Source organism: Myotis yumanensis, unplaced genomic scaffold (genome assembly GCF_028538775.1).
Source record: "Myotis yumanensis isolate MYYU_CA2020_CCGP unplaced genomic scaffold, mMyoYum1.0.hap1 SCAF_9, whole genome shotgun sequence".
Classification (NCBI taxonomy): Eukaryota; Metazoa; Chordata; class Mammalia; order Chiroptera; family Vespertilionidae; genus Myotis; species Myotis yumanensis.
In genome coordinates, this window is record NW_027223760.1 from 75,431,637 (window position 1) to 75,448,000 (window position 16,364).

The following is a 16,364-nucleotide window of genomic DNA, read 5'->3' on the forward strand; positions in this document are numbered from 1 at the left end:
CGGAGTTGGTTTTTGTTAATTGGCACAGCAGTTCTTGGCACTGGTGTATGTGTATTCATTGTATGAATTTTTGCTTGAAGTGTAATGACATGACACATAGTTTACCTGCTGAATCATTTGGTCACTGACATCGTGATTTCTTGTCCTAATCCACACTTGGCTTTACGCCTTTCCCTAGAACTCCCACAAGGACTCACTAAAAAGCGTCACCACTAAAGAACTCAATCATGGACTGCATTCAGTGAGTCTCCCCTGGTACTCTGGGAACTGTTCCACAGAAGCTCAGCGAGCAGCACAGTGTGACATGGCCAGACAAAAATCATCAGCAGATTCACCTTTACATTCTTAGGTGTCAGTCATTCAGAAGGATCAGATATAGGCAGAGTGTGCAAGTTAATTTCTTTCTTTCTCATGCCAGGCCTGGTTTATAACCTGTTGTTGTATGCAGGGCTGTTTTATATAGTTCTGTGACCTAAAGGCTCTAGGAAACTACCATGATGATAAACTTGGAAAAAGGCCTAAAATTTCACTAGGAGAGATTCATTCCTTTAGCGCCAAGGCTTTTGGGTCTTCATTAATTTTCTATTAAAATCTGTATATACTGGAAAAAGAAACATCATGAGCAATCTTTACTTGACACCATTTTTGGCGATTGGGCCATGCATTCCAGCTATTGTTTTACCTCTTTCCTCCTTTCACTGCTGAATTTAAAATATTTGTATTTGAGGTTTCCGCTTCCTACCTACTTCTCTAACCCCTTGTGTTAACGATGTCTACTCCAATTCCTCTATTGATATTGTTGTTAAAGGCTAATTTCTTTGTAAAAAAATATTTTTATTGATTTCAGAGAAGAAGGGAGAAGGAGAGAGAGATAGTAACATCAATGAAAAACATTGATTGGCTGCCTCTTGTACGCCCCCTACTGGGGATCTAGCCCGCAACCTGGGCATGTGTGCCTTGACTGGGAATTGAACCGTGACCTCCTGGTTTATAGGTTGACGCTCAACCACTGAGCCACAGCAAAGGCTAATTTTTTTTGTTGGTTCCAAGATTCTCACTCTCATCCTCCTTGACCTCACTTGGCTATTTGACATGCATTCAACACTATTTCTTTTAACATGCTCCACTGTTGGCCTCCAGACACCATCCTTGTCTGTTACTCTTCTTACCTTTACAGCCTATTCTTTTTTTTTGTCTCTTACTCATTTGACTTCAGTGCCCTGCCCTTGTCCTCTGCTTTCCCTCTAATTACCTAGTCTAGTCATCCACTTTAATGGTTTCAACCCTGTATTAGTTTTCTATTGCTGCATAATAAATTACACAAATGTAACTTTAAAATAGCAAAAAGTCCTTATCTCATAGTTTCCATGGGCGAGGAGTCCAGGAAAGGCTGGATCCTGTGCTCAGGTCTTAAAAGGCTGCAATCAGAGTGTCTACTGGATTGCATTCTTATTTGCGTCTCATAGTCCTCTCCCGAACTCATTCAGGTTGTTGGCAGAATACAGTTCCTGTGTCTGTAGCATTCTTGGAGGCTGCATCTTCAAGGCCAGTGGGAGCATGTCTCTCTGAGCTTCACCTTCTTTTAAGGTTCTTTGGATTAGATCAGGCCCACCCAACAAATCCCCCTTTTGATTAAAGGTCCCTAGGGCATAAAGGCAGACAGAGGTGATCAGAAATAAAGGTAAACAGTGGCAAATAGAGAATTGTAGAAGGTACCCTGAGTTAGCATAATTGAACAAGTGTATGCAGTTCTTCCCAAAATGAACCACAACCATGTACGTGTGTGTGTGTGTGTGTTTGTAGAAGAAACAGCTTCTGGGCTCCATGGAACAATGAAGGGGATCTGCAGGGGTCAGTGGGTATCAGCCTTTATTCAACTTCTTAGCCTTTGAACTGCCTACCCTCCCTTTTAAGACCTTTTGGATCCCCGTTACAGCCTCACCCAATCCCCTATTTTGACTAAAAGGAAGAGTTGTTATTTCATCTCTCAACTCATCCATGAATTTTTAGCATCATCATATACTCAACTTTTAGGCCCCTGAAGATTCCCTTATTATTTCTTAAGTCACCTTTGTTGCTTTTCTCACCCTGAATATGAGACCACAGGGCCTGACAATGTTATCTAACTCAGCCTCTATTTTTGTTTACCCAATCGGCATATGATAAAAGAATGAGTGGTCTTGTTCTTTGTGACTCCAGTGGCCAGAGCCAGGATTTAGAAAGAGAGAGGCAAATATCAGCCTATTTTTATTCTATGAAGATGTCTTTTCCTATTCTGCTATTCTGTAGGGATTGCATCCACCTTTTCTCTTTCTCACTTGAACTATTTCTTTTTCTTCATTGAGCTTCTCCTCCCAAATTAGAGCAAAACTGTATCATTCATTCATTATTTACTAGTTAATAATTGCTGAGTGCCTACAGTATGTCTCAGGGAGTGTTCCTGCCACTGGGCAGAGAGCAGCAAACAAATCAGACACGTTCTTTCCCTCCCTAATCTTCCGTTCTAGTGGACAGAGAGACAGAAAAGGAATCGACTTCATCTCAGCGAGTTAGGGAAGACTTCACTGAGAGATGACATTTTTTACCCTTAATCCTTCACTCATACTTTCTTACTTATTCTCTTCTGTCTTGCTTAAGACTCCACACCTTCAATTAATTCTTTTTTCTAGTATACTTAAATGAACTTTAGGGTTTTTTTTCATCCTCAAAAATAAAACTTTTATCTTCCTCCTTACCTGCTTGAGCTACTGTCCAGTCTCTCTCCTTCCCCCTTTACACAGCCTCTAAAATACAGGCCAGTGTGGCTCAGTTGGTTGGGTGTCATCCTGTGCACAGAAGGTCGCTGGTTTGATTCCCAGGTGCAGGCTCAGTCCCTAGTGGGGTGGGCGGGGCGACTGATCGATGTTTCACTTTCACATCAATGTTTCTCTCTCTTCTCCCTTCCTCTTTCTCTAAAAAAAAAAAAAGAAATCAATAAAAAGTCTTAAAAAATATTTTTGCAGCACCCACATTCTTTTCATTCATTCCTTAGACCCCTTTAATCTGGCTCTTGTCCCTGCTGCTTTATTGATATTGCATCTTAGTGATCATCTATGATCTTCTGGTCATTACATCTAATGCCTTGTTTCAGTTTGTATTTTCAATCATTAACTAATTTGTTCAAAAAGACCCAATACTTTTCTATCTCTGCTGTGACTTTGTTCACAATTTTGCTTTCGATGGGAGGCCCTTTTCTTTTCTTTTTTTTTTTTTTAGCATGACTAAATTCTCTTTATCAAAGGGTCAGCTCAAATGGCACTTTTTATCCCTACTTGATGGCACTGTTATTTTTCTTTTGGATTTTAACCTTCTTGAGAAACTCTGTTTTATTGATTTTGGGACCTTCGAAGACACCTGACAGAGTGCCTTGCATATAATAAGTGCTTATTAATTATCTGCTAAATGCAGAAAGGAAGCAATAAACAAAAGTAACTTTCATCTTGTTCTTAGAACTTCTTTTTAAACCTAGTGTTGCAGAACAAAGCACTATTTTATTCTAAAAACAGACATCTTAAAGAACTAAGTTATTTGAAATGTAAGACCATATCTGAAGAAGACTTTTGAAATTGAACAAATGGAATCGCAGAGATAAATAAATAATGTCATTAAATGTTACTTTTCTACATTTCCACTTACTCATCACATTTTTTAGTTGTTCATAACTACTTTTTGAGAATAATGATTGATTGGGTCAGTGGTTCATGGTAAGAAATATGTTTGATGTATTATCTTAAACATGCTTTTGAAATTCTATGTCTCTTTGCTGTCTGGTCATACCTCTGGCATTTGATATCCAATTTCCTTATATATCTGATTTTGACTAAGATGCATTGGAAAAATTATTCTGAGTATAATGCAACTATGTCTTCACTTAGAGTTTATTATATAAAGTAAACATGCATATTATTTGACTATCATTAGTGATAACTCAGAGGAATGTGAAAGTGTGTGTTCGTTTCATTAAGTTAAAAATTGTTAGGAAGAGGATATGATAATGTTTTTTCTTTGCTAAGTAAATAAATGTAGAGATTTTAAAGTTGATATAACAGCTCTACTGGTTTTTCAGTGTTTACAGGTAAAATGTTTATTGATTGAAATTTATTTCAAGTTACATTGGAATAGAAGCCAAAACATAGTTGCAGCAAAGCAGAAAACTGTGAATGAGTACTACATTAAATATTATATAATAATTAAAGTCAAACTTAACTGCAGAAAGTTTACCTAATTGAAAAGGAATCTTAATCACTGTTTTTTTTCTTTACCAAGTAGGACAGTCCAATAAAACTTTTCCATGATCAAAGTCATTCCGAAATCTTCAGTAATCTGATTATGTATATAATATAGTATAGATTGCCAGACTCTAGACTAGCTGAATTCACGTACTGGCTTGATATATAGGTATATAACCTTGGGCAGATCACTAAACTGCTGTGTGCCATTTGTACCTAAAATGAGTTAATAGAAGTCCCTTTTTCATACAGTTGTCATGATGATTAAATGAGATAGCTCATATCAAATGCTCAGAACAGTGCACAATAGGTGATTAGTAAGTTTTAGCTTTTATCATTAGTAAATACCTAAACTTAATGACAAATGTAGTATGAATAGGTAGAATTCTTATTCTTTCAACTTGAGGTAGTCAGAATAACTTCTCTACTCCCGAATGTTTTTCTCCTTGGCCCTAGTGACTCTGAAGGAATTAGTTTACTTTATGGTGTGAGGGACAAAGTGTAGCAGATTAAATTGCACAGGAATCTTGACATGCAAAGTAATGAAAAAGAGAGCTATTAGATCTCAAAATGTTTTTCTGATGGGAGGATAAATTTCCCTTTTTGAAAGATGTGTTCTCATTTATCGTCTAATATTTTTCCCTGAAAATGCTTTATAGTTGGCAAATGATTGAGGTTGAGTAGAAGAACATGAGAAGAATTATTGATTCAGTTAATGATGTGCTTTCTAAGCAAATGCAGAGGACAGTTGAGTGATCATGAAGGGGTTCCAGTTACTCCAGAATTTGGGGAGGGGGGGCTTGCAGGGAATATAAAATGTGAACTCCAGGATATAACCTAGATATATATAAAGTCAAGTACTACTAGGGTGAGAGGGACTGGGAGCAGAGAGCTTGAGCAGAAGCAAGTACTGTAGTGTGTAGGGATGGCTTAGAGCTGTGATGGCGAACCCATGACACGTGTGTCAGATGTGGCATGCGAACTCATTTTTTGGTTGATTTTTCTTTGTTAAATGGCATTTAAATATATAAAATAAATATCAAAAATATAAGTCTTTGTTTTACTATGGTTGCAAATATCAAAAAATTTCTATATGTGACACGGCACCAGAGTTAAGTTAGGGTTTTTCAAAATGCTGACACGCCGAGCTCAAAAGGTTCACCATCACTAGCTTAGAGCATAGAGTGACCTGAGTGTTAGTCAGCTTTACCATCCACCAACTGTGAGATCCAGAGGAGATACTTAATTTCCATGGGCTTAGTGTTCTCATTTGAAAAGTGGGAGTTGTAATACCTACCTCATCTGAGATAATTTGGTTGTATTCATTGCCTCTTGAAACCTCATATAAAATCCAGGTAATCTAATTATATAAATCAATGGCTTCCCATGACCCTTAGAATAATATCCCAGATCCTTACTTACCCAAGCCTATAGGAACCTATGTGATCTGGCCTTTGCATACCTTTCTGGCCTTACCTTGTACCAATCCCTCTTTTACTTACTATGTTGCAGCTCCAGTGGCCTTCTTTTTCTTCTTGCATATGGTAAGCTTTTTACCACAATAAAGTCTTTTAATTAGTTGATCTTGTCACCTAGAAAGATTTTCTCTAGATTTTCACATGTCTTTTCTAGGTCTCAGGTTCAATGTTACATCTTCAAAGAGGTCTTCACTAACCTGCTAGTCCAGAAGAGCCCTTTCTGTGATTCTATTTCAGTTTCTTCATATAACTTATAATTTCTTGATATTTTCTTCTTTGTGTATATCTGAATGTACCTTACACTAGAATGTAAGCTTCATGAGAGTGCAACCATATCTGTCTTGTTTTCTGCTATATCACTTGTACCTAGAATAGTTCCTGGTACATAGTAGGTGTGATGTCAAGATTTTTGAATAAATGAGTGAACCAATGAGGTGCTAGTTGACACTAAAATAAATAGTAGGTCCCTTTCCTTACCCTATGACTTCTCTTCTTTTTATGCTTTCCTGTAAGAATGGAATAAGACATATAAGGATGAGCCTGGAGCATCTTGTAGTGCCACAAAGAAGAGAGTGCTAAAAGTAAAAAAAAAAAGAATACAAGACACACAAAAAATACATGACAATGATGGGGAGGATGTCAGGGGACACAGGAACCAGCTGAAAGAGCTCCCAATGTCCAAATCTGGAATGATTTGAGCAACAAAATAAAGTAGTATTGCATTATAATCCAAAGTATAAAATAAATAAGTCTGTGGTGATATAAGTAAATGATTGAATAAGTAGGGGAGAAGAGACAGATTTCCTGTGCAGAATTCTAAATAATTTATATAGACACTGACCTTCTAGAAGGAGGATCACAGTCGCCCAGCCCACCTCTTAAGTGGAGAAAAAAAAAGAGTAAGTTTACAGAGGAGAAACCTGATAAACACGGCCTCACCCAGGTGATCAAGTGCAACACCGAAAGTGATAAATCATGTCAATAGTATATGCCTTTGATATGACGTGTTGAAAATGGTGCTTACTTTTGTGGTCTTCATTCCAAAACCCCATAATCCCAGTCTAATTATGGGAAAAACATTTAAAAATTCCCAGTTGAGGAACTTTCTGCAAAATACCTCATTACTACTCCTCAAAACTGTCAAGGTCATCAAAAACAAGGAATGCATGATAAACTGTTACAGCCACAGGAGGCTAAGGAGCCAATAACTACCTATAATGTATTAGTTAACCTGGATGCTATTGTGGAACAGAAAAAGGACATCAAGTAAAAACTAAGGAAATCTGAACATCTGGATTATAATCATTAACAGTTTAAAAATATGTTTTTATTGAATTTAGAGAGGAAGGTAGGGAAGTGGAGGGGGACATGGTGGGGGGGGGAGAAATAGAGAGAGGAGAGGAGAGGAAAGAGAGAGAGAGAGGGAGAGAGAGAGGAAAGAGGAGAGAGAAAACATCGATCGGCTGCCTCCCGCATGCACCCTGACTGGGGACCGAACATACACTCTGGGCATGTGCCCTGACTGGGAATTGAACCGTTGACCCTTGGTACACGGGACACCCACCACTCAACCAACTGAGTGCAACTACTGGGGTTAATCATTATGTTTATCAATATTGGTTCTTTAAATATGTGTCACACTAATATGTTAGTAATAGGGGAACTGGGAATGGGATATATGGAAACTTTCTGTACTATCTTGGTAATTTTTCTATAAATCTAAAACTTCTAATCCCTTCATCCCTTCACCATTTTCTAAAATAATTTTTTTTTTTTAAAAAAGCGAGTAGTCAGCATTTTCTTAAATAAGACTGTATTCTTCTGTTGTATTATTTTCAGTGTCTACTTTGTCTTCCACTATATATAAATATCATATCTTATTAACCTATGCCCTGTTTGGGGTATTTAAATTGGTGCTAGTAGTTTGTACCTACATCATTGACCATACCTGTGATTAGTGGAAAGGCTGTTTTGACATGGAGACTTACCTTCTTTTGTTTTATATTACTTCTGATTTCTTCTCTTAGTTTATCTCTACATTTCCCCTTAAGGCAGTGGTTCTCAACCTGTGGGTCGCGACCCTTTGGGGGTCGAACGACCCTTTCACAGGGGTCGCCTAAGACCATCCTGCATATCAGATATTTACATTACGATTCATAACAGTAGCAACATTACAGTTATGAAGTAGCAACGAAAATAATTTTATGGTTGGAGGTCACAACATGAAGAACTATATTTAAAGGGCCAGTAGGTTGAGCACCACTGCCTTAAGGGATGACTTTATGTATGTTCTATATGTTGATGACTCCAGCCTAATTGATTGTCTTGCAGGCTTCTCCATTTCAAAATATTCAAATGTGGACTCTTATTTTCCTTTCCTTTCAGCTTGTTCCTTTCTCTGACTTCCTTTTTTCTTTAATGTCTTTTTTAAAAAAATAAGTCTTTATTGTTCAGATTATTACAGTCGTTCCTCTTTTTTCTCCCCATAGCTCCCCTCCACCTGGTTCCCACCCCATCCCATGTCCTTAACCCCCCATTGTCCTTGTCCATAGGGGTTCGATTTTTGTCCAGTCTCTTCCCGAATCCCCCACATCTCCTTCCCCCTGAGAATTGTCAGTCCACTCCCTTTCTGTGCCCCTGATTCTATTACAATCACCAGTTTATTCTGTTCATCAGATTTTTTATTCACTTGATTTTTAGATTAACTTCTTCATAGATATGTATTTGTTGTCACTTTGTGTTCATAATTTTTATCTTTACCTTTTTCTTCTTCCTCTTCTTAAAGAATACCCTTAAGCATTTAATATAATACTGGTTTGGCGGTGATGAACTCCTTTAGCTTGTTCTTATCTGTGAAGCTCTTTATGTGACCTTCAATTCTAGATGATAGCTTTGCTGGGTAGAGTAATCTTGGTTGTAGGTTCATCACTTTGAATATTTCTTGCCACTTCCTTCTGGCCTGCATAGTTTCTGTTGAGAAATCAGCTGACAGTCCTATGGGCACGCCCTGGCAGGTAACTAACTGCTCTTCTCTTGCTGCTTTTAAGAGTCTCTCTTTGTCTTTTGCCCTTGGCATTTTAATTATGATCTGTCTTGGTGTGGTCCTCTTTGGGTTCTTCTTGTTTGGGGTTCTCTTCGCTTCCTGGACTTGTAAGTCTATTTCTTTCACCAGGTAGGGGAAGTTTTCTGTCATTATTTCTTCAAATAGGTTTTCAATATCTTGCTCTCTCTCTTCTTCTGTCACCCCCATAATTCAGATGTTGGTACGCTTGAAGTTGTCCAAGAGGTTCCTTACATTGTCTTCATATTTTTAGATTCTTTTTTCTTTTTGCTTTTCCGGCTGGGTGTTTTTGCTTCTTCATATTTCAAATCTTTGACTTGATTCTTGGGATCCTCTAGTCTGCTTTTGGATCTCTGTATATTATTCTTTATTTCAGTTAGTGTATGCTTACTTTCTACTTGGTCCTTTTTCATATCCTTGAGGGTCTCACTAAATTTCTCATAGCTTTCTAGAAGATTCTTGAGTAACCTTATAACCGTGGTTTTGAACTCTATATCCAGTAGTTTGCTTCCCTCCATTTCTTTCATTTGTGACATGTTTCTTTGTCTCCACATTTTGGCTGCTTCCCTGTGTTGATAGAGTGGTTTTGTGTGCTAGGTTCCCGATAGGGCCCAGTGGCTCAGCCTCCCCAGTCACCTGAGTTGGACACTCTTGGTGCACCCCTTTGTGGGCTTTGTGCACAGTCTTGTTATAGTTAAGCCTTGATTGCTGTTGGTATCACTGGGAGGAATTGACCTCCAGGTCAACTGGCTGTGAGGACCAGTTGTGTCTACAATGGGAGAACTGCTGTGCTGGAAACACCCTTATATGGCAGAACTTGCTTCAGTGGGGCTTTGGTGTTCACTGAGTTTGTCCCGAGTGTTTCTCTTATGGATCTGAAGAGTTGTAATCTGGTGTGGTCTCACTCTGACCACTGGGTACACTGGCTCTTGGATCTCCAAGGAGGTGCAAAGTAAGCTACTGCCTGAGGCCACCCAGCAGGAGCTACAGAGAGATCTGCAGATTCCTCCTCTTTGTTTGGGGTTTGGAGGTGCCCAGATGAGGCATAGCTGTGAAGCAATGCAGGCTGCTGAGGAGCCTTAGGCCTTCTTTTGGAAGCTCTGGGGTTCTTTGACCCAGCTGCAGTTTGTTAGGTTGTAGATTTCAAAAAGCCAGGCCATTCATATGCAAAAGCCTCTGTGCACAGCTTGGGTGGGGTTGTAAATTGGGTGGGGTGGGATCTCAGGGAATCATTGGGTGGTGCAAACAGCAATGGTTGCCTGTCGGCCCTGCCCCAGATAGGTCCCTGGGTTTCTGTGTCCCACGGCCCTGTGCAGGAGCAATGAATGCTGAGAGCACCTCTGAGGGAAAGCCGCCCTTGTTTTCCCACCTGATGCCAGACAGTCCAGTTTCTCTCCATGTGAGTCTGGGTCCCCAGAGTCTTGCCCGGAACTGGAATTCAGAGCAGTAGGGAGTTTGTATCTCACTCCCGATTGGAAAAGACCACAGCATACCCAGTTGCCAGCCCGTTTCGTGTGCCTCCGTACCTCTGTTCTTCCACACCTCTGCACCTCCTACCAGTCTAGATGTGCTTTTCTCTTTCCCTCTAGTTGTCGGACTTCCACTCAGCCAGCCTTCCTGTGGTTCTGGATGATATTTGTTTTGTCTTTTAGTTGTAGTTTTGATGTGGTTGTGTGAGGCAGCAAGTTCAGGTGTTTACCTGTGCTGCCATCTTGGTTCCTTTCTGTTAATATCTTAATAGCTTACCCGATATTCAGCCAGAAATCTGCCAGTGGTGAACCTAAGGGGGTGGTGATGGTGAAGGATTAAAGAAAACAGACAAGAGAATACAGTTGGGGCCAGGTGGGACACTGTTCTCCGATGGAGAGACAGTGCCACTGCCTGTAAACCGAGTCTTTATTTTATAGTCAGATCCCACGAGGCAAAGAAAGGGCATGGTCAAGATGTTTACAATGTTCTCGTGAGTTTTGAATCTACTTGATTACATGCACCTGAGAACTCTATTAAGCTTTGTTTTGGCAGAACTTGCTGCACCTCCCACAGCCTACATCAGTCAGCCACCTGGGACCACAGGTTCAGACCATAACGTCAAGCTAACAACCATAGCCTTTGGCTATAATTGTGCTGGGAGGGCTTTGCTCTCCAAGCTGGGACTTGCACGTGGCTTTGCCACGAGAGGACCATGCCCTCTCATTAGTCTGAGGCTTGAGCCTGTCCAAACGCTGTAGCTGCTCTCCACATTTTACCATGATCTGCAAGGGCTGGCATGATCTGGCCTCTGTCAGCCTCTCCAATTTCATTCCCTATTTTGTTCTTGGAACGCTTCAGTTACATTGGTCTACTGTCAGGTTCTCCCCCCGCCTGCCCCAGCCCTCATGCTAATCACTTTCCAGCCTTAGGGCTTTCACACATGTTATTATCTTTGTTTTTAAAGTTCTCTTCCAGCTCCTTTCCCCATATCAGTTTTAATAAGTCCAAGGGGTGCAGGATAATGTCTTTTGCATTTACTTATGTATACCCAATACCTAGCATAATGCCTTACACAAAGCAGCACTTAGTATTTGTTGAATAAGTAAGACAACAGTAATTAGTCATTCATGTGTTAAAAAATTAGTGTGCAAGCTCCATGTTAGGTGCTATGAGAAGGTACAAAGGTTTTATAATACATAATTTTTACCCTGAAATAGTTCCCAGTTTAAAAGGAGTGATAGGATAAGATACTAAATAATATTGTAACATGGAGAAAGGCACTATTCCTTTATTTAGCTATCCTATATAATAAAAGGCTAATATGCAAATTGTCCCCTTGTCCAGGAGTTCCACTGGGAGTTTGACCAGGGGGCAGGGCCGGCTGGCCAACTTCACCCATCCTTTCCCCCAGCCAGCCTGGTCTGACTGCCCCAATCGGGGTGGGCTGGCCAGACGCCACCCATGCACGAATTCATGCACTGGGCCTCTAGTCTGTAATATTAAGGAATTAGACTAGACTTTTCTAAGGCTTGTTTACAATTAATAGTACATTGGTTAAATTTTTTCCCCAGGCTCCATCCTTGAAGAGTCTGATTCAGTAGATCTGGAGAATTCCCCATGTGATTGTATGACTCAACTAGGTTTAGGAACTATCGATCTAGGTCAGTGATGGCGAACCTATGACACGTGTGTCAGAGGTGACAGGCGAACTCATTTTTTTGGTTGATTTTTCTTTGTTAAATGGCATTTAAATATATAAAATAAATATCAAAAATATAAGTCTTTGTTTTACTATGGTTGCAAATATAAAAAAATTTCTATATGTGACACGGCACCAGAGTTAAGTTAGGGTTTTTCAAAATGCTGACACGCCGAGCTCAAAAGGTTCTCCATCACTGATCTAGGTCTTTCTAGCTTTTCCATGTTATAATTCGAATTGTAGTACAAGGTTGACTCTGAAAGTGTAGCAGAAGTCAGGCAAATTAAGGTCTTGTGCCGTATTTGTTCAGAGGCAGGGAAAATATTTTTGTGCTTCAGTGATGGGAGAACTTAATGGATAAGATCACACTGAAATGGACTTTGAAGACTGGCTAGAGATATGGGCAAATGCAGAAATGAAGCATAACTGGGGTTTAGTCCACAGTTTAGTTAGAGGCCAGAATATATGCAAGAGAGTGGGGTTTGCAGATGGTGAAATTACCCATTTTGATGCAATGGACCATAGTTCTAGTCTTGTTTTCCCCAATTTGCCTATCATACTTGGTTGTCCTTTTGGAGATGAAAGATTCTATTATTGCAGCTTGATCCTCATTTGGTAGGAGTGAAATATGTGGTGACTGATATCTTGAAGCTGCTTTGGGAAATAATTGTGTGTCTTCTTACTTAATCCTTTAGGGACTCTGCCCTTTAAGATCCACTTTGACCACACCATTGGTTTTCTGGTCAGAAACAAAGAATATTAGGATCCACTATGTTATCTAAAATAATAGTTTTGCTGTCAGAATGATTATTATTAAATCAAAGATGGCTTTTTTTTTTGTTTAGATGAAACCACATAAAGGCAACATTCTGAGTAAATTATATAGCATCCACATGATGAAATAATGAGCCTAAGTTTAGACGATGAAAATAATGATATAATGCAATATTTAGAATGGATATACAGTATGTACTTATTAACCAAAAAGTCACATCCTATGTTCATTTGAGTTTTGCAAAATTTGTCATTAATTGCCAGGAAGCCTCTGTTTTTTTTTTATACATAATCACATGATAGCTGTTGACTCTCTCCCCTTTCTCCTGCCTTAAAAAAAATCCTTGTAAATAGTAGATTACTTTCAGATCTGTAATACCCCTTTTAAACATTGGGTTACTAAGTTTAGCCCAGTGCTCTCTTTTTTCAAAGTATAATTCATTTCCCTCCAACTTTGCCTCTGAGTATTTACTGATAAATCATACTTTCTTTTTGGATGACATCTGGCTTCAAATCTTATTTAATCTGTTTGCCCAGTGGGAGCACGCTAGTTCTGAAATGTTTGCTGTTTTCATGAGTCAGCACTGTGTGGAGAAAATGGATATAGTATTCCATTTAGAAACAGTCTGTGAAATGAGTTCTGACTCTTCATTCAAACTAACTCTAAATGGGGCTGCTTTTATTAAATAGTTGTTTAAGACAGCTATCAAGGTGGGGACAGAAACACAGAAGCCAAAGTTGAGAAGAAAGAATGAGGTAGTGGGCAAGATAGCCAGGTACAGTCCACACCATGTGTACCCCTCGCAGTTGTCTTAGGTCTGTCTAGGATTTAAGACTAACCTGTGATCATCCAGTCAGCCCACTATCTCATGCAGCTCTTGCTGATGTGGATGTATTAATTATCAGTTGACCTTGAGATTAGAGAAGTAGGAATACTAAGCCTGTTGTGATTAATTGTTTGCAAATAATTACTTTTATTAATGTGAACTAGAGGCCTGATGCACGAAATTTGTGCAAGAGTAGGCTTTCCTTCCCCCAGCTGCCACCATTGGCTTCCCTCTGGCACCTGGGACTGGGGCTTCCCTTGCAGCCTCGGCTTAGTCCAGAAGGTCATCTGGAAGGACATCTGGTTTAGCATATTACGCTTTTATTATTATAGATTCTTTGCCTCCAGTAGCAGCAGAGCACATTAGAGGATGTTTTAACCTAATGTATTTGAAAGAAACAACCTCCCCCTGATCCATTCTCCCCCCTCCCCAAACAACAACAACATAGCTAGATTAACGAAGATCCTTTCTTATAGGTAAGAAAATAGAAGACCTTAGACTGGAGAAAATTTCCTCAATTTCACAGGAAAATTGCTATTGCATCCCTGCTATCTTTTATCTGCCAGACTTTTAAGAAGAAGAGTAGGGTCAGAAGCGTAGAGAACTTGGAAGCAAAGTTAAGACTATTTACTATTTTGCAAATTGTGTTCTGTGTTCATGTTGCGCAGGGTGGCATTGCAGGTCTGCCTCTGCATCAGTCAGAGCACGTGGGGGTATTATGTGCATATAAAGCGTGTCCCCAAAAATGTGTACCCACTTTAACAGCTAATGCTCAATTTTGAAAATGAAATGTATTGTAATAAACATTGCCTTCATAATTATTCAAAGTGTGTATTCATTTTTTTGAGACACCCTATATATTAGGATTTCCTGTATTATGTGGTTCGATATAGGAGTTCTGCTCTTTTAAAAAAAGCTTAAAAAATTGAAAATTGGTTTGGGTCAAAAGCCAAAGATACAGAGAATGTACCTGAAAAATCAAAGTAGTTAAATTATATACCTACAGTGGTACAACTATTTAGAGGTAGACTGAAATGAGAAACCATGAACCTGGACTTCCCATCCAGTGCATTTTTACTACAAAATGTTGATTTGGTTTTCCATTTTGAAAGACACAGAAGTGATCTGTGAAATGGTGATTAACATTAGGCAGCCCCAGGCAGCCCTGGAATGCTCCATGGTTCAAATGCATAAGACCAGATGGAGGTCCAGAAGTGGATGACTCAAAGGTTATTAGTTTTGCCACCTGGGCAGTACAGCCGAACCAGCTGCCATAAGGCAGTTCCAATTTCAACAGAGCAGTAAATGAACATAAAAATCAGTGTAAATCCCAAGAATACGCTAAAGGAGAATGGCTGCCGCTGCAAGGGGATTCGTTCAGGCCAAGCCCTATTGATGGCCCTGGTAGGAGGCAGAGGGCAGTAACAGGTTGTGGCACCGAGCCTTGAAAAGTCACCCGTTGAGTTGTTGCAGGAGTCAGCCTCAATGTGGAATATATTTGACTTGCTGGCTTGATAGATTGCTAGTCACATCTGATGATTTATAATGGGAAGAGCAAGCCCATGCTCTGTCTTGATGATGTTAGAAGTCAAGATGCCTTTTTTTCTGGAAACTGAAAAGTTGTTATTAGGTCACCTCCTTTCCATAGTCCTGGGCCCTGAAAGGCATGGCTTTTCACTGGAACATAGTTTCTTGTGGCAGATCTCTAGGGAGCAAGTTATTATCTTCATGCTATCCTTCGATGGAGTTGGATTATTGTGGGTTTTCAAGATCTGCATATGAAATGTTGCACGAGTCAGTTTTAGATAACCCCTTTAATAGAACTATGCTTCTTGAACATGGAAATAAGTATAATAATGAGGCCAGAAGCAAGTTGGGAAAGTTACAGTACTTTTTGTTTAAATGAGGGTGATTCACGCTGAATAAAATATCAATAAATAATCTTGATTCTCTGTGTTAGTAAAAATGCTTTAGGCAGCGAGGAACAGAAAACTTGACTAAACAGACTTAAAAACAAAATAGAGGTTAGTTAGTTTGTTTATCTGTATATGTAATGACAAGTTTAGAGGGATGTGCCTCCTGACTTTGGTTCACCTGCTCAGTGATGACACAGTCTCATTTTGTGTCATATTGATGGAAAGTAAAAGGGCCGGAGGAGAGGGGAAGGGAATGTATGATTGCTGATTTATTTTGCTCAGGCTTTGATGCTAAAAGCTTGACCAGGTTCCACCTGCTGGGGCAACTTCTGCCTTCAGGTAATCTTTTCAGGAGCTAAATGTTTCTGTATTTATACTTCTCAGGTGACCATTACTCATGCAATAATATAACACTGCTCTTCCTTGCTTTGTATGATGAAAGGTGATGCCTGCATATTTTCTAACCTGTTGGGAGTTTCTTTTTTTCTCTCTTATCTTCTGCAATGACATTAAGTGAAATCAAATCAGAACTTTCATATTATAACCTTTTGTTAATGATTGAGTATAGATACACTGGCTAATTTTTTTTTCTTTTTTCTTCTAATAGGTGGCATGTTTAACCCAGGTAGCTGCTAATTATCTTATTGGCCAAAAAGAAGCAAAACGTTGGGGCACAGCTCATGGCAGTATTGTTCCCTACCAGGTGAGAATACAACAAGAATATAGTGTTGGGCTACTATAACCTGCAGTTTTGTATGGTATGAGTTTGTGAAATGATTTCCTTAAAAAAACATTCAGAATATTCTATCATATATCTTTGTCTAACTATAACAAGGTTCTGTTGTTCACTGTAATGCTGTGTTTTGCACAT

At 39.3% G+C, this 16,364-nt stretch overlaps 1 protein-coding gene across 2 annotated transcripts in view; it reads left to right on the top strand.

Annotated features, from left to right (window-relative positions):
• The window catches only part of SUGCT (succinyl-CoA:glutarate-CoA transferase), a 527,109-nt gene that overhangs the window by 79,600 nt on the left and 431,145 nt on the right, over positions 1 to 16,364 (top strand). For both annotated transcript variants that reach the window (XM_070425193.1, XM_070425194.1), the window contains one exon: positions 16,101 to 16,196. In XM_070425193.1, the coding sequence (XP_070281294.1) occupies positions 16,101 to 16,196 (96 nt within the window). The remainder of the gene's footprint in view (positions 1 to 16,100; positions 16,197 to 16,364) is intronic.